Genomic DNA, 24,073 nt, shown 5'->3' on the forward strand with positions numbered 1-24,073 from the left:
TGCCCCCATACGCTCAGAATTCATCCTGTTATCTTCAAAGAGAAGACGCCGAGAAGCCTCCAGAGGAAGGAACTTGTTTCATCTGAAGCCACAGCCGAGAGTAAACAAGCCGTAAATCTCCTTTATGGGATCCTCTGAAGATTGGCGAATCCGGCGGCCAGATATAAAAAAAAAACTGATTCACCCGGCAATCAGACCAATCGGCTGCGGAGACACCAGTGGGTCATTCCACGCTCCATGAACTGGATGTATCTATGGACGTTACATGGATCGTTACATTTGTAGCCGCCATCAATTCTCCACGTATGGTTCTGGTTAAGGCTGCGTTCACACCACGTTTGTGCTATACAGTTTCCCGTATCAGGTTTTTGAAGAAAAACTGATTCCTCAAAACCGGACTAAACTGTATCAAAAAGTGTGTACAAATTTTAACTCATATACAGTTAAAAACCGTATATGGTTTAAAAAAATGATGTCTGGTTGCATCAGTTTTTAAAGAAAAAAATGTATACGTTTTTAACTTTTCACTCCAGTATGAATAAAGTTTCACTTGTTTGAAATTCCAAGAAAAAAAAAAAATGTGCAAAGTCAAAAAACCGTATGGTGCAAACCGGATGGAACAGTACGCACATACGGTTCTGTACGGTTCCCATTGACTCCCATGTAAAATAAATAAATAAATGTATACGGTTTAATACAGTTTTTCACCCGGACCTAAAAACGTGGTAGACTACAGTTTTGGGTACAGGAAAAAACTGACAAAACTGTACAAGATGCCAAACGGACACAACCTGATGCATCTTTTGGTATACAGTTTTCAATGAAGAGTCAATACATACGGTTTTCAATACGGCTCCGTACGGTTTTCACATTGAAAATGTATACGGGGACTGTATTGCAAAAACGTGGTGTGAACCCGGCCTAAACTGTAGCAAAACGTGTGGACAAATTTTAATCGTATACGGTTTGAAAAATGATGTCCGGTTGCATCCGTTTTTAAGAAAAAAAACGTATACGTTTTTAACTTTTCACTCCATTATGAATAAAGTTTCACTTGTTTGATTGAAATTCCAAGAAAAAAAAACTGCAAAGTCAAAAACTGTATGGTGCAAACTGGAAGTAACTGTACGCACATACCGTACACACGGTTCCCATTGACTCCCATGTAAAAAAAAAAACGTATACGGTTTAATACAGTTTTTCACCCGGACCAAAAACCGTGGTAGGCTATGGTTTTGTGTACGGGGAAAAAAAAAAACGGACAAAACCGTATAAGACGCAAAAAGGATGCATCTTTTGGCGTACGGTTTTCAATACGGTTCCGTACGGTTTTCACATTGAAAACGTATACGGGAATTGTATTACAAAAACGTGGTGTGAACCCGGCCTAACACGGCGATCAGTACAGGATAAGAAAAAACATGGCTGCTGGATTAAAGAAAAACACAGCGCCACGCCTGTCCACAGGTTGTGTGTGGTATTGCAGCTCATGTCCCATTCAGAGATAACCCGTGATGGTTTGAGTCCCCCGGGCTCCATAGGAAGCATAGCCCCCCCCCCCCCCCCCCCTGCACATTTACAATAAGGCACTTACCCAGACACTGTCCCTCCAGTAACCAGTATCCCTCCAGGCAGGAGCAGGTGTAGCCCCCCTCCGTGTTTATACACAGCTGAGTGGGGTTGCAGTGGTGGGAGTCGCTCACACACTCATCCACATCTGTAAGAGAGAAACCAACAGGAGTGTAAAGTATGGAGGAAAAGATACACAAGCCAGGGGGGGCTCATTATAGGGCAGTGGTCTCCAAACTGGATCTCCAGATGTTGCAAAACTACAATTCCCAGCATGCCCGGACAGCCAACGGCTGTCCGGGCATGCTGGGAGTTGTAGTTTTGCAACTTCTGTATGTCCACAGTTTGGAGACCACCGTTATATGCTCATATGGACGCCTTCTGATCAGTGGTCTCCAACCTGACGGCTGTCCGGGCATGCTGGGAGTTGTAGTTTTGCAACATCTGGAGGTCCACAGTTTGGAGACCACCGTTATATGATCATATGGACGCCTTCTGATCAGTGGTCTCCAACCTGACGGCTGTCCGGGCATGCTGGGAGTTGTAGTTTTGCAACATCTGGAGGTCCACAGTTTGGAGACCACCGTTATATGATCATATGGACGCCTTCTGATAATGATAATAATAATAATTTTATTTATATGGCGCCTACAGATTCCGCAGCGCTTACAATTATGGGGAACAAACAAAGACAAGTATCAGACATAATATTACACAATAACTATTCAAACAAGAGGTGTGGGGATATGTTGGGGATACGTTGGGGGTACGTTGGGGATGTTTTGTGGATACGTTGTTGTGGATACGTTGTTGTGGATACGTTGTTGGGGATACGTTGTTGGGGATACGTTGTTGGGGATACGTTGTTGGGGATACGTTGTTGGGGATACGTTGTTGGGGATACGTTGTTGGGGATCCCACCAAAAATACAGAAAAAATTATGCACAAATAAATAAATAAACAAGAAATAGAAGAAAGTTAACAAAATCTTTATTAAAGTATATCATTGATTAAAAAACGATAGCACAAATACATAATAAAAACAAGGCACCGAAAAACACTACAGATGGGTAGGTGAGGACTGGAACTGAGTATAGAGAGGTAATAAATATAAATATAAATACGAGGTCAAAGGGCAATAAGAGTATATGTCAGGGGGTGTGAGGAAGCCATTTAGTGGTGAAACGATCGTTGGGGTTGGTAGGTAAGGTCTGGCATACTTGTTCCCTCTGGTCCTTGGGTTTGATCCCTTTGTTCATTTTCTCCTTGCCCTCGTGCTTGCGTTCAGCAGCCATTTGGTGCGTCTCCACCTCTGACATATACTCTTATTGCCCTTTGACCTCGTATTTATATTTATATTTATTACCTCTCTATACTCAGTTCCAGTCCTCACCTACCCATCTGTAGTGTTTTTCGGTGCCTTGTTTTTATTATGTATTTGTGCTATCGTTTTTTAATCAATGATATACTTTAATAAAGATTTTGTTAACTTTCTTCTATTTCTTGTTTATTTATTTATTTGTGCATAATTTTTTCTGTATTTTTTGTGGTGCTTCTATCATGCACATTACTTACCTCTTTGAGGTATAGTCTCTTATGTAGGTGTCTGTTGTTGGGGATACGTTGTTGGGGATGCGTTGTTGGGGATGCGTTGGGGGACGCGTTGGGGGACGCGTTGGGGGACGCGTTGGGGGACGCGTTGGGGGACGCGTTGGGGGACGCGTTGGGGGATATGTTGGGGGATGTGTGGGGGATGTGTGGGGGATATGTTGGGGGATATGTTGGGGGATATGTTGGGGGATGTGTGGGGGATGTGTGGGGGATATGTCGGGGATATGCCGGGGATATGTTATAGGCCTGTCTGAAGAGATGTGTTTTCAGGCCTTGTTTGAAACTATGGATGTTGTTGTTGAGTCTGATCAGTGGTCTCCAACCTGGTAGCTGTCAAGGCATGCTGGGAGTTGTAGTTGCACAATAGCTGGAGACCTCAGCCACAGGTAAAGGCTTTTACTTCTTATTCTGCTCCATTCACAGCCAGAGCTGCATATAAAATTCTACTTAGTGGCAGGACTGACGTCTTATCTAGCCACCAAAGGCAGTCACATGACTTAAAGGGGTACTCCGGTGGAAAACATTTATTTATTTATTAATGAACTGGTGCCAGAAAGTTAAACAGATTCATAAATTACTTCTATTAAACAATCTTTACCCTTCCAGTACTTATTAGCAGCTGTATGCTGCAGAGGAAATTCTGTTATTTTTGAATTTCCACAGTGCTCTCTTCTGACACCTGACGCCCGTATCAGGAACTGTCCAGAGCAGGAGAAAATCCCCATAGAAAACCTATTCTGCTCTGGACAGTTCCTGACACGAACAGAGGTGTCAGCAGAGAGCACTGTGGACAAGACAAAAAAGAAATTCAAAAAGCAAAAAATTTCCTCTGTAGCATACAGCTGCTAATATGTACTGGAAGGGTAAATAATTTTTAATAGAAATAATTTACAAATGTGTTTAACTTTCTGGCACCAGTTGATTTATAAAGGCCTAAAAAAAAATGTTTTCCACCAGAGTACCCCTTTAAGCTTCCTGGAAGATGTCTTAAAGGGGTACTCCAGTGGCAAATCATTTTGTTTTTAAAATCAACTGGCGACAGAAAGTTAAACAGATTTGTAAATTACTTCTATTTAAAAATCTTAACCCTTTCAGTACTTATCAGCTGCTGTATGCTCCAGAGGAAGTTGTGTAGTTCTTTCCAGTCTGACCACAGTGCTCTCTGCTGATACCTCTGTCCGTGTCAGGAACTGTCCAGAGCCGGAGAGGTTTACTATGGGGATTTGCTTTTACTCTGGGAAGTTCCTGACATGGACAGAGGTGGCAGCAGAGAGCACTGTGGTCAGACTGGAAAGAACTACACAACTTCCTGTGGATCATACAGCAGCTGATAAGTACTGGAAGGATTAAGATTTAAGCATTAAAAAAAAAAAAATTTGTTCTGTCACCGGAGTTCCCCTTTAAGTCGTTATTCCCTTTAATGGAGGAGATGGTGTTATACAGAACGTCCTGTACCCCGCGGCACGCTTGCGCTGTACCCATCATCCTCGGCTGCCTCGCTCCGATCTGTTACCCAGATGTTCAGCGAATCATGAAAACAAGTCATTACATCGCATTTCCGTCGGTAGAACGGCGCTAACTCGCCAATCAATGTTGCAACAGCAAATTATGATCAGATTTTTTTTACATTTTTTTATACGTTGCACAAGAAGCAGAATCTCCGCCGTCCAACTCTATTCCGAAAATATCCTGGCTCCAAATATCGCCAATCCAGAAGGGGGAGAGGGGCTGCAGATGCTTTCGCTGTGAAGTCATTCGCTTTCTTATTGACATTTTTAGCATCTTTTATAGTCGTGAGTGACGGCGCTGCGACAAAATACAGACGGATGTAACAATAATGCACAGTCTGCAGCAAAGGAGTCTGGGATTGCGCCCACAGAACTATCGCTCCCACGATATTCCAGAGTGACCAGCAGAGGGCAGCGGGCAGGGTCACATTCATTAAATTATGTGTCTATGGGCAGTGTCCGGGCATGCTGGGAATTGTAGTTCTGCACCAGCTGAGGGTAGATTAGTTGGCAAACACTGCCCTTGGTCTCCAAACTGTGAACCTCCAGATGTTGCTAAACTACAACTCCCAGCATGCCCGGAAAGCCAAAGGGTATTGTTTCCCAACCAGCATGCCTCCAGCTGTTGCAAAACTACAACTCCCAGCATGCCCAGACAGCCAAAAGACATTGTTTCCCAACCTGGATGCCTTCAGCTGTTGCAAAACTACAACTCCCAGCATGCCCAGACAGCCAAAGGACATTGTTTCCCAACCAGCATGCCTTAAGCTGTTGCAAAACTACAACTCCCAGCATGCCCGGACATGCTGAGAGTTGTAGCTTTGCAACTGCTGGAGGCACCCTGGTTGGGAAAGACTGACCTATGTCTACAAGCTGTAAACCTCCAGTTGTTGAAGAACTACAACTGCCAGCATCCCCGGACAGCTGTTGGCTGTTTTTACATAGAGATCAATGCAACAGCGCCCCCTACCATTAAAGTTTAAAGTGTGTGTATATATATATATATATATATATATATATATATTTATGTCATTGGATTTCGCCCATTGCTGCATTCACATATTTTTCTTGTTGCGAATAATAATGTTTTTAAAATGTATTTATTTTTTTACTATGGTAAAAAGTTCTGGACGAGAAAAGGCGCCGACCGCAGCCAAAACAAGCAGCCGTGTGTCAGTCTGAGCGCCGAGCTCCAAGAACTCTGAGTATTTTGGGAAACTTTAGAGACACCTGGAGAGCGTCGGCTTCAAGTCGTCCGTCTGACTTTATTCCCCTCCCCCACCCTGTGTCTGATAATACGGGGAATGAAGATTTGGGGTTCTGTGGGGGAATTGGACATGACCCCAAAATAGTGTCCGGTGACTATAATAAATGTCATGGTGGCTCAGTGTTAGAGTGCAGCGCTGGAGCCCTAAGTTCAAATCCCAGGACTATATCTGCAGAGAGTTTGTATGTTCTCCACGTGCAGCGGAATCTGTGCACGTTATATAAAGAGAATTGTTGTTATTTCATATGGTCCGAGCGGGACTGTAAGGAAACCTGACAGAAGAGGAGGAGGAGTAATCACAGCAGGGGAGGGGTTTATCAAAGGGAGGAGGTGTAAAAGCAGGGGAGGGGTTTATCAAAGGGAGGAGGAGGAGGAGTAATCACAGCAGGGGAGGGGTTTATCATCAAAGGGAGGAGGAGGAGTAATCACAGCAGGGGAGGGGTTTATCATCAAAGGGAGGAGTAATCACAGCAGGGGAGGGGTTTATCATCAAAGGGAGGAGGAGGAGGAGTAATCACAGCAGGGGAGGGGTTTATCAAAGGGAGGTGTAAAAGCAGGGGAGGGGTTTATCAAAGGGAGGAGGAGGAGGAGTAATCACAGCAGGGGAGGGGTTTATCATCAAAGGGAGGAGGAGGAGGAGTAATCACAGCAGGGGAGGGGTTTATCATCAAAGGGAGGAGGAGGAGGAGTAATCACAGCAGGGGAGGGGTTTATCATCAAAGGGAGGAGGAGGAGAGGTAATCACAGCAGGGGAGGGGTTTATCATCAAAGGGAGGAGGAGAGTAATCACAGCAGGGGAGGGGTTTATCATCAAAGGGAGGAGGAGAGTAATCACAGCAGGGGAGGGGTTTATCATCAAAGGGAGGAGGAGAGTAATCACAGCAGGGGAGGGGTTTATCATCAAAGGGAGGAGGAGAGTAATCACAGCAGGGGAGGGGTTTATCATCAAAGGGAGGAGGAGAGTAATCACAGCAGGGGAGGGTTTTATCAGAGAGGAGGTGTAACACAGCAGGGGATGGGTTTATCATCAAAGGGAGGAGGAGAGTAATCACAGCAGGGGAGGGGTTTATCATCAAAGAGAGTAAGTGTAACACAGCAGGGGAGGGGTTTATCAAAGGGAGGAGGTGTAACACAGCAGGGGAGGGGTTTATCAAAGGGAGGAGGTGTAACACAGCAGGGGAGAGGTTTATTATCAAAGGGAGGAGGTGTAACACAGCAGGGGATGGGTTTATCATGAAATAGTATATGAATACCACAGTAAGGGAGGGGCTTATCAAAGGGAGGAGGTTAACACTGCAGGGGAGGGGTTTATCATAAAAGGGAGGTGGTGTAACAGCAGTGAAGGGGCTTAGAGGGCAGGAGGTATAACAGGGGAGGGGCTTGTCATAAAAGGGAGGAGGTGTAACACAGCAGGGGAGGGTCTTCTCAAAAGGAAATACATGTAACACTGCATGGGAGGGGCTTATAGAAGGGAAGAGGTATAGCACAGCGGGGAGGGACCTATGACAAAGGAAAGGGTGAAGACAGCAGGGGGGGGGCTTATAAAAGAATAGGTTAAACAGCAGATAAGGGGGTTATAAAAAAAAAAAAAAGGGAAGAGTTAGCACCGCAGGGGAGGGTCTTATGAAAAAGGAAGGGGTTTACACAGCAGGGGAGGGGCTTATCATAGAAGAGAAGAGGTATAACACAGCATGGGAGTGGCTAATGACAGATGTTTACAGGGGAGGGGCTATCACAAAACGTTAAATCCAGTAGGGGAGGGGCTTATGACGAAGAGATTTAACAAAGTAGTGGAGGGGCTTATGAAAAAAGGAAGAGGTTTACAGGGGAGGGGCTATCATAAAAGGTTAGAGGTTAAACCCAGTATGGGAGGGGCTTATGACAAAGGAATAGCCTATAACAGATAAGTCGTCTAATATCAGGGTAAGGGGTTTGATTTATCACTTACCAACACACTGACTGTTCTCATCCATCTGGTACCCAAAGCGACAGATAAGCGGTCTTGGCGGTGATGGAAAGCTGGATGCTGTGAGAGGCGGAGCCAGTGGGGAGGCAGCAGCAGGAAGATAGGGGTTTCGGAAGGGTGACCTGTATACTGTGTTTGTCCTGGGAATACAGAGGTAGCCTCCATTTTGATTCACACACATCATATCCCCCCGGCAGGCGTCCGCGATGATCCGACATTCATCTATGTCTAGAGACAAAAACACCATTAAACCAAGGGTCTGACTACACAGGTTTTGTTTGTAGTCTGTAACCATAGAAACACGAGAATTTCAACCCGCAAACTTGCTACATTTTATCAATTAGACACATTATTGATCTCTATGGAGACAATTGTTACAGCGTAAACGAAATCTCCTGAAGGTTCTGAGCTGAATGTATCCAAGTGAGATACATTGTATCCGATAACAATGCAGCATTCACAGAGAACAGGACTGTCAGGGGCGGCCGAGGACTGGGAGCAAAGATCCAACATTCCCAAAATTCTTCACATTTGGATGTAATAACTATATATTATGCCAGAAGTTCTGATCTAAGACTCTATGACCAAGAACATTTTAAAGGGGTACTCCGCTGCTCAGCGTTTGGAACAAACTGTTCCGTACTCTGGAGCCGGCGCCGGGAGCTCGTGACGCCATACCCCGTTACGTTCCTTAAAGGGGTACTCCGCTGCGCAGCATTTTGAAAACTGTTCAGAACGCTGGAGCCAAGAGCTCGTGACTCCATAGCCCCACCCCCTCTATATATCACGCCCCGCCCCCTCAATGCAAGTCTATGGGAGGGGGCGTGGCGGAGGCCACGCCCCCTCCCATAGACTTGCATTGAGGGGGTGGGGCGTGACAGCACGAGGGGGCGGGGCTATGACATCACAAGCTCTTGGCTCCAGCGTTCTGAACAGTTTTCAAAATGCTGAGCAGCGGAGTACCCCTTTAAGGAACGTAACGGGGTATGGCGTCACGAGCTCCCGGCGCCGGCTCGGAAGTACAGAACAGTTTGTTCCGAACACTGAGCAGCGGAGTACCCCTTTAAGGAACTTAACAACCACTTATATGGTGTTTCCTGAATTAATGTATAACATTAGTGTCCACCTCTTTAAACCCCATTAAAGGGGTACTCCGGTGGAAAACTTATTTTTTTTAAATCAACTGGTGCGAGAAAGTTAAACAGATTAGTAATTGACTTCTATTAAAAAATTATCAGCTGCTGAATACTACAGAGGAAATGATTTTCTTTTTGGAACACAGAGCTCTCTGCTGAGATCATGACCACAGTGCTCTCTGCTGACATCTCTGTCCATTTTAAGAACGGTCCAGAGTAGGAGAAAATCCCCATAAAAAACATATGCTGCTCTGGACAGTTCCTAAAATGGACAGGAGTGTCAGCAGAGAGCACTGTGCTCGTGATGTCAGCAGAGAGCTCTGTGTTCCAAAAAGAAAATCATTTCCTCTGTAGTATTCAGCAGCTAATAAGTACTGGAAGGATAAAGATTTTTTAATAGAAGTAATTTACAAATCTGTTAAACTTTCTGGCACCAGTTGATTTAAAAAAAAAAAAAAAAAAAAAAAAAAAAAAAAAAGTTTTCCACCAGAGTACCCCTTTAAAAGTCTACGGGGATAACCTGTTAAGCAGGATGGAGATGGTCACGAGCGCGTGTCCCCTCGCACCCTCCATCATACGGTGGAGGTCTTGGTACGGAGAAAACTTTTTTTTAAATAACAGGAACACCAAATTCTGATGCCCACTGCACATAGCGCCACACCCATTCACAGGTCATGTGCGGTATTGCAGCTCATCTCTATAGAAGTTGATGAACTTACCTAAACACTCGCCACTCACTCTGTCCATCTCGAAGCCATTACTGCACTGGCGCTGAGAAAGAAACACACAGCATCAGTAAACCTAACTCGTAGTCGGTTCTATGGCACGTTCTAGAGCAGTCTTTCCCAACCAAGGCTTCTCCAGTCGCAAAACTACAACTTCCAGCATGCCAGGACAGCCTTTGCTTGCTGGGAGTTGTAGTTTTGCAACTGCTGGAGGCTCACTGGTTGGGAGACACTGTCTCAGAGACATGTAAAAATTTTTGATCCCGACGCATTTCTTTCCTATACAGAAGATTCCTCAGGGAACATGAACCATTGCCACAAAAGCAAAGTCTGATAGAATACATAACAATTAGGGTTCAAGAACACAATGTGGCAGTATGATGCATGCACTGGGCATATGGCGTCACATTATCTCGTTGTTTACTCCTACCCTAATTGTTATGTATTCCATCAGTTTTTACTGTCGTGGCAACAGTTCATGTTCCCTGAGGAATCTACTGTATAGGAAAGAAATGTGTTGGGATCAAAACATTTGATACATCTTTAAGACAGTGTCTCCCAACCAGTGTACCTCCAGCTGTTAGGAGTTGTAGTTTTGCAACAGCTGGAGGCACCCTGGTTGGAAAACACAGGACTATAGTATTCAGCACAGAGTTATGTATGTGGAGTGAATGGAAACCTTAACGTCTGACTCCCATTGCTGCAGGATGTTGCATTTCGTTTTAGGATTTGATTGAAAACACCTTAAAATGCTTAAAAAAAAAAAAAAAGATTTAATAATTAATTTTAGGAAAAAAATCATTTTTTTTGGTGACAAATGATGGGACGTTGTGGTGTCGGATTGCCTGTAAGGGAACCTGGAGTACGGCCGGCCGGCCAATGGGATCCCACGCTGAGCCAGCTGCGCTTGTTGGCGGCAGAACACAGCGGTTTGGGAATTGACATCGGATACACGTTTCTGGGATTATCTCAAAACCAAAATCTGCATTTTCCAACTCGAGTCAGAAGAGAAAAGTGAAACTGGGGCAGAGAACGAGCGGGAGGGACAAGAAGGTACAATACTGCGCACACCGCCATTACTGCTAGACTGGACAATACTGCGCACACCGCCATTACTGCTAGACTGGACAATACTGCGCACACCGCCATTACTGCTAGACTGGACAATACTGCGCACACCGCCATTACTGCTAGACTGGACAATACTGCGCACACCGCCATTACTGCTAGACTGGACAATACTGCGCACACCGCCATTACTGCTAGACTGGACAATACTGTGCACACCGCCATTACTGCTAGACTGGACAATACTGCGCACACCGGCATTACTGCTAGACTGGACAATACTGCGCACACCGCCATTACTGCTAGACTGGACAATACTGCGCACACCGCCATTACTGCTAGACTGGACAATACTGCGCACACTGCCATTACTGCTAGACTGGACAATACTACGCACACCGCCATTACTGCTAGACTGGACAATACTGCGCACACCGCCATTACTGCTAGACTGGACAATACTGCACACACCGCCATTACTGCTAGACTGGACAATACTGCGCACACCGCCATTACTGCTAGACTGGACAATACTGCGCACACCACCATTACTGCTAGACTGGACAATACTACGCACACCGCCATTACTGCTAGACTGGACAATACTGCGCACACCGCCATTACTGCTAGACTGGACAATACTGCGCACACCGCCATTACTGCTAGACTGGACAATACTGCGCACACCGCCATTACTGCTAGACTGGACAATACTGAGCACACCGCCATTACTGCTAGACTGGACAATACTGCGCACACCGCCATTACTACTAGACTGGACAATACTGCGCACACCGCCATTACTGCTAGACTGGACAATACTGCGCACACCGCCATTACTACTAGACTGGACAATACTGCGCACACCGCCATTACTGCTAGACTGGACAATACTGCGCACACCGCCATTACTGCTAGACTGGACAATACCATGCATGCTGCCATTACTACTAAACTGGAAAATACTGCACACACTGCCATTACTGCTAGACTGGACAATACTGCGCACACTGCCATTACTGCTAGACTGGACAAAACTGCACACACTGCCATTACTGCTAGACTGGACAATACTGCGCACGCTGCCATTACTGCTAGACTGGACAATACTTCGCACAACGCCATTACTGCTAGACTGGACAATACTTCGCACAACGCCATTACTGCTAGACTGGACAATACTGCACACACCGCCATTACTGCTAGACTGGACAATACTGCGCACACCGCCATTACTGCTAGACTGGACAATACTGCACACACAGCCATTACTGCTAGACTGGACAATACTGCGCACACCGCCATTACTACTAAACTGGCCATTACTGCACACACTGCCATTACTACTAGACTGGACAATACTGCGCACACCGCCATTACTACTAGACTGGACAATACTGTGCACACCGCCATTACTGCTAGACTGGACAATACTGCGCACAACGCCATTACTGCTAGACTGGACAATACTGCGCACACCGCCATTACTGCTAGACTGGACAATACTGCACATGTCTCTATTACTGCTAGACTGGACAATACTGCGCACACCGCCATTACTACTAGACTGGACAATACTGGGCACACCGCCATTACTGCTAGACTGGACAATACTGCGCACACCGCCATTACTGCTAGACTGGACAATACTGGGCACACCGCCATTACTGCTAGACTGGACAATACTGGGCACACCGCCATTACTGCTAGACTGGACAATACTGTGCACACCGCCATTACTGCTAGACTGGACAATACTGGGCACACCGCCATTACTGCTAGACTGGACAATACTGCGCACACCGCCATTACTGCTAGACTGGACAATACTGCGCACACCGCCTTTACTACTAGACTGGACAATACTGCACACACTGCCATTACTGCTAGACTGGACAATACTGCGCACACCGCCATTACTGCTAGACTGGACAATACTGGGCACACCGCCATTACTGCTAGACTGGACAATACTGGGCACACCGCCATTACTGCTAGACTGGACAATACTGTGCACACCGCCATTACTGCTAGACTGGACAATACTGGGCACACCGCCATTACTGCTAGACTGGACAATACTGCGCACACCGCCATTACTGCTAGACTGGACAATACTGCGCACACCGCCTTTACTACTAGACTGGACAATACTGCACACACTGCCATTACTGCTAGACTGGACAATACTGCGCACACCGCCATTACTGCTAGACTGGACAATACTGGGCACACCGCCATTACTACTAGACTGGACAATACTGGGCACACCGCCATTACTGCTAGACTGGACAATACTGTGCACACCGCCATTACTGCTAGACTGGACAATACTGGGCACACCGCCATTACTGCTAGACTGGACAATACTGCGCACACCGCCATTACTGCTAGACTGGACAATACTGCGCACACCGCCTTTACTACTAGACTGGACAATACTGCACACACTGCCATTACTGCTAGACTGGACAATACTGCGCACACCGCCATTACTACTAAACTGGCCATTACTGCACACACTGCCATTACTGCTAGACTGGCCAATGCTGCACACACTGCCATTACTGCTAGACTGGACAAAACTACACACACCGCCATTACTACTAGACTGGACAATACTGCGCACACCGCCATTACTACTAGACTGGACAATACTGTGCACACCGCCATTACTGCTAGACTGGACAATACTGCACACACCGCCATTACTGCTAGACTGGACAATACTGCACACATCGCCATTACTACTAGACTGGACAATACTGCGCACAACGCCATTACTGCTAGACTGGACAATACTGCGCACAACGCCATTACTGCTAGACTGGACAATACTGCACACACCGCCATTACTGCTAGACTGGACAATACTGCACACACCGCCATTACTACTAGACTGGACAATACTGCGCACACCGCCATTACTGCTAGACTGGACAATACTGCACATGTCTCTATTACTGCTAGACTGGACAATACTGCACACACTGCCATTACTGCTAGACTGGACAATACTGCGCACATCGCCATTACTGCTAGACTGTACAATACTGCGCACACCGCCATTACTGCTAGACTGGACAATACTGCGCACACCGCCTTTACTACTAGACTGGACAATACTGCGCACACCGCCATTACTGCTAGACTGGACAAAACTACGCACACCGCCATTACTGCTAGACTGGACAATACTGCGCACACCGCCATTACTGCTAGACTGGACAATACTGCACACACCGCCATTACTGCTAGACTGGACAATACTGCGCACACCGCCTTTACTACTAGACTGGACAATACTGCGCACACCGCCATTACTGCTAGACTGTACAATACTGCGCACACCGCCATTACTGCTAGACTGGACAATACTGCACATGTCTCTATTACTGCTAGACTGGACAATACTGCGCACACCGCCATTACTGCTAGACTGGACAATACTGGGCACACCGCCATTACTGCTAGACTGGACAATACTGCGCACACCGCCATTACTGCTAGACTGGACAAAACTACGCACACCGCCATTACTGCTAGACTGGACAATACTGCGCACACCGCCATTACTGCTAGACTGGACAATACTGCGCACACCGGCATTACTGCTAGACTGGACAATACTGCGCACACCGCCATTACTGCTAGACTGGACAATACTGCGCACACCGCCATTACTGCTAGACTGGACAATACTGCGCACACTGCCATTACTGCTAGACTGGACAATACTACGCACACCGCCATTACTGCTAGACTGGACAATACTGCGCACACCGCCATTACTGCTAGACTGGACAATACTGCACACACCGCCATTACTGCTAGACTGGACAATACTGCGCACACCGCCATTACTGCTAGACTGGACAATACTGCGCACACCGCCATTACTGCTAGACTGGACAATACTACGCACACCGCCATTACTGCTAGACTGGACAATACTGCGCACACCGCCATTACTGCTAGACTGGACAATACTGCGCACACCGCCATTACTGCTAGACTGGACAATACTGCGCACACCGCCATTACTGCTAGACTGGACAATACTGAGCACACCGCCATTACTGCTAGACTGGACAATACTGCGCACACCGCCATTACTACTAGACTGGACAATACTGCGCACACCGCCATTACTGCTAGACTGGACAATACTGCGCACACCGCCATTACTGCTAGACTGGACAATACTGCGCACACCGCCATTACTACTAGACTGGACAATACTGCGCACACCGCCATTACTGCTAGACTGGACAATACTGCGCACACCGCCATTACTGCTAGACTGGACAATACCATGCATGCTGCCATTACTACTAAACTGGAAAATACTGCACACACTGCCATTACTGCTAGACTGGACAATACTGCGCACACTGCCATTACTGCTAGACTGGACAAAACTGCACACACTGCCATTACTGCTAGACTGGACAATACTGCGCACGCTGCCATTACTGCTAGACTGGACAATACTTCGCACAACGCCATTACTGCTAGACTGGACAATACTTCGCACAACGCCATTACTGCTAGACTGGACAATACTGCACACACCGCCATTACTGCTAGACTGGACAATACTGCGCACACCGCCATTACTGCTAGACTGGACAATACTGCACACACAGCCATTACTGCTAGACTGGACAATACTGCGCACACCGCCATTACTACTAAACTGGCCATTACTGCACACACTGCCATTACTACTAGACTGGACAATACTGCGCACACCGCCATTACTACTAGACTGGACAATACTGTGCACACCGCCATTACTGCTAGACTGGACAATACTGCGCACAACGCCATTACTGCTAGACTGGACAATACTGCGCACACCGCCATTACTGCTAGACTGGACAATACTGCACATGTCTCTATTACTGCTAGACTGGACAATACTGCGCACACCGCCATTACTGCTAGACTGGACAATACTGGGCACACCGCCATTACTGCTAGACTGGACAATACTGCGCACACCGCCATTACTGCTAGACTGGACAATACTGCGCACACCGCCTTTACTACTAGACTGGACAATACTGCACACACCGCCATTACTGCTAGACTGGACAATACTGCGCACACCGCCATTACTACTAAACTGGCCATTACTGCACACACTGCCATTACTGCTAGACTGGCCAATGCTGCACACACTGCCATTACTGCTAGACTGGACAAAACTACACACACCGCCATTACTACTAGACTGGACAATACTGCGCACACCGCCATTACTACTAGACTGGACAATACTGTGCACACCGCCATTACTGCTAGACTGGACAATACTGCACACACCGCCATTACTGCTAGACTGGACAATACTGCACACACCGCCATTACTACTAGACTGGACAATACTGCGCACAACGCCATTACTGCTAGACTGGACAATACTGCGCACAACGCCATTACTGCTAGACTGGACAATACTGCACACACCGCCATTACTGCTAGACAGGACAATACTGCACACACCGCCATTACTACTAGACTGGACAATACTGCGCACACCGCCATTACTGCTAGACTGGACAATACTGCACATGTCTCTATTACTGCTAGACTGGACAATACTGCACACACTGCCATTACTGCTAGACTGGACAATACTGCGCACATCGCCATTACTGCTAGACTGGACAATACTGCGCACACCGCCATTACTGCTAGACTGGACAATACTGCACATGTCTCTATTACTGCTAGACTGGACAATACTGCGCACACCGCCATTACTGCTAGACTGGACAATACTGGGCACACCGCCATTACTGCTAGACTGGACAATACTGCGCACACCGCCATTACTGCTAGACTGGACAATACTGCGCACACCGCCATTACTGCTAGACTGGACAATACTGCGCACATCGCCATTACTGCTAGACTGGACAATACTGCGCACACCGCCATTACTACTAGACTGGACAATACTACGCACACTGTCATTACTGCTAGACTGGACAATACTGCACACACCGCCATTACTGCTAGACTGGACAATACTGCGCACACCGCCATTACTGCTAGACTGGACAATACTGCGCACACCGCCATTACTGCTAGACTGGACAATACTGCGCACACCGCCATTACTGCTAGACTGGACAATACTGCGCACACCGCCATTACTACTAGACTGGACAATACTGCGCACACCGCCATTACTGCTAGACTGGACATTACCATGCATAAAAGCTGTCACATTATGGAGTCTCTTCTGTATGATGAGCAATGGTATAGCCACAGGAGTTGCAGTGGTCACTGGGTGAGGGGCACACTAACCCTGACTGTTCAGACAGATAACTCCTGAATAGCGATGTCTAAAGAGAACTGTGTGGTAATTCAGTTACAGCTGCACAGTCCTCTCTATCCCCTCCCTGCACTCATCAATATGATCATAGAGAGAACTGTGTGGTCATACAGTTACAGCTGCACAGTCCTCTCTATCCCCTCCCTGCACTCATCAATATGATCATAGAGAGAACTGTGTGGTCATACAGTTACAGCTGCACAGTCCTCTCTATCGCCTCCCTGCACTGATCTTTTGATCATATAGAGAACTGTGAGGTCATACAATTACAGCTGCACAGTCCTCTCTATCCCCTCCCTGCACTCATATCTATGATCATAGAGAGAACTGTGAGATCATACAGTTACAGCTGCACAGTCCTCTCTATCCCCTCCCTGCACTCATCTCTATGATCATAGAGAGAACTGTGTGGTCATACAGTTACAGCTGCACAGTCCTCTCTATTCCCTCCCTGCCTCATCTCTATGATCATAGAGAGGACTGTGTGGTCATACAGTTACAGCTGCACAGTCCTCTCTATCCCCTCCCTGCATTCATCTCTATGATCATAGAGAGAACTGTGTGGTCATACAGTTACAGCTGCACAGTCCTCTCTATTCCCTCCCTGCCTCATCTCTATGATCATAGAGAGGACTGTGTGGTCATACAGTTACAGCTGCACAGTCCTCTCTATCCCCTCCCTGCACTCATCTCTATGATCATAGAGAGGACTGTGTGGTCATACAGTTACAGCTGCACAGTCCTCTCTATTCCCTCCCTGCCTCATCTCTATGATCATAGAGAGAACTGTGTGGTCATACAGATACAGCTGCACAGTCCTCTCTATCCCCTCCCTGCACTCATCTCCATGATCACTCAGAGAGCTTGTACTGCTGGTGGTTGGGGTATTCCAGTGTGTACCGCAGCTTAGAAGTACTGCATCGTGCGTGCAGCTCCCCTGCCTCTCTGTAGGCTGCGGACGCCCTTCTCTCCTGCACTACCGCATGGAGTGACAAATTCTGACATGTCCCATAGGAGCCACGACATGCACAAGCCTCTTCTTATAGAGCCACTATATGCTTCTGATTCCTCTACTCCTCCAATCCCTGCTAGGTACAACCTATAGGAGACCACTCTTCCTTCCTTTGGTGCCTGAGCAAAATTGTAGTATCTACAAGGGTTACCTGGAATAGGGCCCCCAAACCCAGATTTTGAGATATGACCCACAATCTTTTTGTGATGCCCCTTTGGAGTAATTTTTCTTCACCAAATATTTACAATATGAATGAGGGCACTAACCTGTCCATGCGTCGTGCCTGGGAGGAAGAGACCGAGTGTGATTAGGGCCAATATCCTGCAACAAAACACAAAGGCACATACAGGATGAAACCGAGACCATTGTATACAGTGACCTCACCAGCAGAATAGTGAGTGCAGCTCTGGAGTATAATACAGGATATAACTCAGGATCAGTACAGGATAAGTAATGTATGTACACAGTGACCTCACCAGCAGAATAGTGAGTACAGCTCTGGAGTATAATAAAGGATATAACTCAGGATCAGTACAGGATAAGTAATGTAATGTATGTACACAGTGACCTCACCAGCAGAATAGTGAGTACAGCTCTGGAGTATAATACAGGATATAACTCAGGATCAGTACAGGATAAGTAATGTAATGTATGTACACAGTGACCTCACCAGCAGAATAGTGAGTACAGCTCTGGAGTATAATACAGGATATAACTCAGGATCAGTACAGGATAAGTAATGTAATGTATGTACACAGTGACCTCACCAGCAGAATAGTGAGTACAGCTCTGGAGTATAATACAGGATATAACTCAGGATCAGCACAGGATCAGTAATGTAATGTATGTACACAGTGATCTCACCAGCAGAATAGTGAGTACAGCTCTGGAGTATAATACAGGATATAACTCAGGATCAGTACAGGATAAGTAATGTATGTACACAGTGACCTCACCAGCAGAATAGTGAGTACAGCTCTGGAGTATAATACAGGATATAACTCAGGATCAGTACAGGATAAGTAATGTAATGTATGTACACAGTGACCTCACCAGCAGAATAGTGAGTGCAGCTCTGGAGTATAATACAGGATATAACTCAGGATCAGTACAGGATAAGTAATGTAATATATGTACATAGTGACCTCACCAGCAGAATAGTGAGTGCAGCTCTGGAGTATAATACAGGATATAACTCAGGATCAGTACAGGATAAGTAATGTAATGTATGTACACAGTGACCTCACCAGCAGAATAGTGAGTACAGCTCTGGAGTATAATACAGGATATAACTCAGGATCAGTACAGGATAAGTAATGTAATATATGTACATAGTGACCTCACCAGCAGAATAGTGAGTGCAGCTCTGGAGTATAATACAGGATATAACTCAGGATCAGTACAGGATAAGTAATGTAATGTATGTACACAGTGACCTCACCAGCAGAATAGTGAGTACAGCTCTGGAGTATAATACAGGATATAACTCAGGATCAGTACAGGATAAGTAATGTAATATATGTACATAGTGACCTCACCAGCAGAATAGTGAGTACAGCTCTGGAGTATAATACAGGATATAACTCAGGATCAGTACAGGATAAGTAATGTAATGTATGTACACAGTGACCTCACCAGCAGAATAGTGAGTACAGCTCTGGAGTATAATACAGGATATAACTCAGGATCAGTTCAGGATAAGTAATGTAATGTATGTACACAGTGACCTCACCAGCAGAATAGTGAGTACAGCTCTGGAGTATAATACAGGATATAACTCAGGATCAGTACAGGATAAGTAATGTAATGTATGTACACAGTGACCTCACCAGCAGAATAGTGAGTACAGCTCTGGTGTATAATACAGGATATAACTCAGGATCAGTACAGGATAAGTAATGTAATGTATGTACACAGTGACCTCACCAGCAGAATAGTGAGTACAGCTCTGGAGTATAATACAGGATATAACTCAGGATCAGTACAGGATAAGTAATGTAATGTATGTACACAGTAACCCCACCAGCAGAATAGTGAGTACAGCTCTGGAGTATAATACAGGATATAACTCAGGATCAGTACAGGATAAGTAATGTAATGTATGAACACAGTGATCTCACCAGCAGAATAGTGAGTACAGCTCTGGAGTATAATACAGGATATAACTCAGGATCAGTACAGGATAAGTAATGTAATGTATGTACACAGTGACCTCACCAGCAGAATAGTGAGTACAGCTCTGGAGTATAATACAGGATATAACTCAGGATCAGTACAGGATAAGTAATGTAATGTATGTACACAGTGACCTCACCAGCAGAATAGTGAGTACAGCTCTGGAGTATAATACAGGATATAACTCAGGATCAGTACAGGATAAGTAATGTAATGTATGTACACAGTGACCTCTCCAGCAGAATAGTGAGTACAGCTCTGGAGTATAATACAGGATCAGTACAGAATCATATCCCTTACTCTCTGGGCTCAGTTGGTTTCTCCCGGATGATACTGACTTTGCCGCCATCACACATGACAGTCTACAGCCTTGGTCTTTACTCGAAGAGGTTTCAGCAAATATATTACAGTTTATTGCAAAATAACTTCCCCCTTAATATTGGGCACAACCTCCACCCCCATTACCCGCGAGATACCAGGACAGATCTGTAAAATGGGTTATAAGTCTCCTCTACGCAGGTGGGAGCAGCCAGGACCTCAGCGGTGCCAGTAACAGACGTGATGCCGATTGTTCTGCCAGTTCCAGCTTAATGTAACATTATTCTTGGCTCTCGGGGCCGGGATCTCTGGGAGAGGAAAGGCCTCAAGTTATGTTACATTAATTTGTGGAAAAACCACAGGAACATTACCAATTCATTTTCCTTTCAATTTATTAGAGGATCCCGTCTGCTTCCAGTGGGGGCAACCGGGTAGATTGTAGCCTACAGAGGGGCAACAGTCATGGAAGTTGTGACACAAACCATTAGGGATGACGGCACTACAATAACCAGCTGTACTCACCGGCATCAACGAAAGGAGGCCTTGTCCAACAACCAATGGATTTATACTATGAATTAACTTTCCACTAAAGAATAATGTAGAACTTTTATAATACTGCCCCGTATAGACAAGAATATATCTACTATAATACTGCTCCTATATACAAGAATTTAACTCCTATAATACTGCTCCTATATACAAGAATATAACTACTATAATACTGCTCCTATATACAAGAATATAACTACTATAATACTGCTCCTATATACAAGAATATAACTACTATAATACTGCTCCTATATACAAGAATATAACTCCTATAATACTGCTCCTATATACAAGAATATAACTCCTATAATACTGCTCCTATATACAAGAATATAACTACTATAATACTGCTCCTATATACAAGAATATAACTACTATGATACTGCTCCTATATACAAGAATATAACTACTATAATACTGTCTCCTATATACAAGAATATAACTGCTATAATACTGCTCCTATATACAAGAATATAACTACTATAATACTGCCTCCTATATACATGAATATAACTACTATAATACTGCTCCTATATACAAGAATATAACTACTATAATACTGCTCCTATATACAAGAATATAACTACTATAATACTGTCTCCTATATACAAGAATATAACTGCTATAATACTGCTCCTATATACAAGAATATAACTACTATAATACTGCTACTATATACAAGAATAACTACTATAATACTGCTCCTATATACAAGAATATAACTACTATAATACTGCTCCTATACACAAGAATATAACTACTATAATACTGCTCCTATATACAAGAATATAACTACTATAATACTGCTCCTATACACAAGAATATAACTACTATAATACTGCTCCTATATACATGAATATAACTACTATAATACTGCTCCTATATACAAGAATATAACTACTATAATACTGCTCCTATATACAAGAATATAACTACTATAATACTGCTCCTATACACAAGAATATAACTACTATAATACTGCTCCTATATACAAGAATATAACTACTATAATACTGCTCCTATATACAAGAATATAACTACTATAATACTGCTCCTATATACAAGAATATAACTACTATAATACTGCTCCTATATACAAGAATATAACTACTATAATACTGCTCCGATACACAAGAATATATCTACTATAATACTGCTCCTATATACAAGAATATAACTACTATAATACTGCTCCTATATACAAGAATATAACTACTATAATACTGCCCCTATATACAGGAATATAACTACTATAATACTGCTCCTATATACAAGAATATAACTACTATAATACTGCTCCTATATACAAGAATATAACTACTATAATACTGCTCCTATATACAAGAATATAACTCCTATAATACTGCTCCTATATACAAGAATATAACTACTATAATACTGCTCCTATATACAAGAATATAACTACTATAATACTGCTCCTATATACAAGAATATAACTCCTATAATACTGCTCCTATATACAAGAATATAACTACTATAATACTGCTCCTATATACAAGAATATAACTACTATGATACTGCTCCTATATACAAGAATATAACTACTATAATACTGTCTCCTATATACAAGAATATAACTGCTATAATACTGCTCCTATATACAAGAATATAACTACTATAATACTGCCTCCTATATACATGAATATAACTACTATAATACTGCTCCTATATACAAGAATATAACTACTATAATACTGCTCCTATATACAAGAATATAACTACTATAATACTGTCTCCTATATACAAGAATATAACTGCTATAATACTGCTCCTATATACAAGAATATAACTACTATAATACTGCTACTATATACAAGAATAACTACTATAATACTGCTCCTATATACAAGAATATAACTACTATAATACTGCTCCTATACACAAGAATATAACTACTATAATACTGCTCCTATATACAAGAATATAACTACTATAATACTGCTCCTATACACAAGAATATAACTACTATAATACTGCTCCTATATACATGAATATAACTACTATAATACTGCTCCTATATACAAGAATATAACTACTATAATACTGCTCCTATATACAAGAATATAACTACTATAATACTGCTCCTATACACAAGAATATAACTACTATAATACTGCTCCTATATACAAGAATATAACTACTATAATACTGCTCCTATATACAAGAATATAACTACTATAATACTGCTCCTATATACAAGAATATAACTACTATAATACTGCTCCTATATACAAGAATATAACTACTATAATACTGCTCCTATATACAAGAATATAACTACTATTATACTGCCTCCTATAGACAAGAATATAACTACTATAATACTGCTCCTATATACAAGAAAATATCTACTATAATACTGCCCCGTATAGACAAGAATATAACTACTATAATACTGCTCCTATATACAAGAATATAACTACTATAATACTCTTCCTATATACAAGAATATAACTACTATAATACTGCTCCTATATACAAGAATATAACTACTATTATGCTGCCTCCTATAGACAAGAATATAACTACTATAATACTGCTCCTATATACAAGAATATATATACTATAATACTGCCTCCTATAGACAAGAATATAACTACTATAATACTGCCTCCTATATACAAGAATATATCTACTATAATACTGCTCCTATATACAAGAATATAACTACTATTATACTGTCTCCTATAGACAAGAATATAACTACTATAATACTGCTCCTATATACAAGAATATAACTACTATAATACTGCTCCTATATACAAGAATATAACTACTAATACTGCTCCTATATACAAG

At 43.9% G+C, this 24,073-nt stretch overlaps 1 protein-coding gene across 1 annotated transcript in view; it reads right to left on the bottom strand.

The window, feature by feature from the left end:
- Positions 1-24,073, bottom strand: part of FBLN5 (fibulin 5) — a 51,153-nt gene that overhangs the window by 15,420 nt on the left and 11,660 nt on the right. The window contains exons 2-5 of the mRNA XM_056546723.1: positions 18,478-18,532; positions 9,777-9,828; positions 7,904-8,149; positions 1,595-1,717 (exon numbers count right to left, since the gene is read on the bottom strand). Coding sequence (XP_056402698.1) covers positions 1,595-1,717; positions 7,904-8,149; positions 9,777-9,828; positions 18,478-18,532 — 476 coding nt within the window. The remainder of the gene's footprint in view (positions 1-1,594; positions 1,718-7,903; positions 8,150-9,776; positions 9,829-18,477; positions 18,533-24,073) is intronic.

Source organism: Hyla sarda, chromosome 11, assembly GCF_029499605.1.
Source record: "Hyla sarda isolate aHylSar1 chromosome 11, aHylSar1.hap1, whole genome shotgun sequence".
Taxonomy (NCBI): domain Eukaryota; kingdom Metazoa; phylum Chordata; class Amphibia; order Anura; family Hylidae; genus Hyla; species Hyla sarda.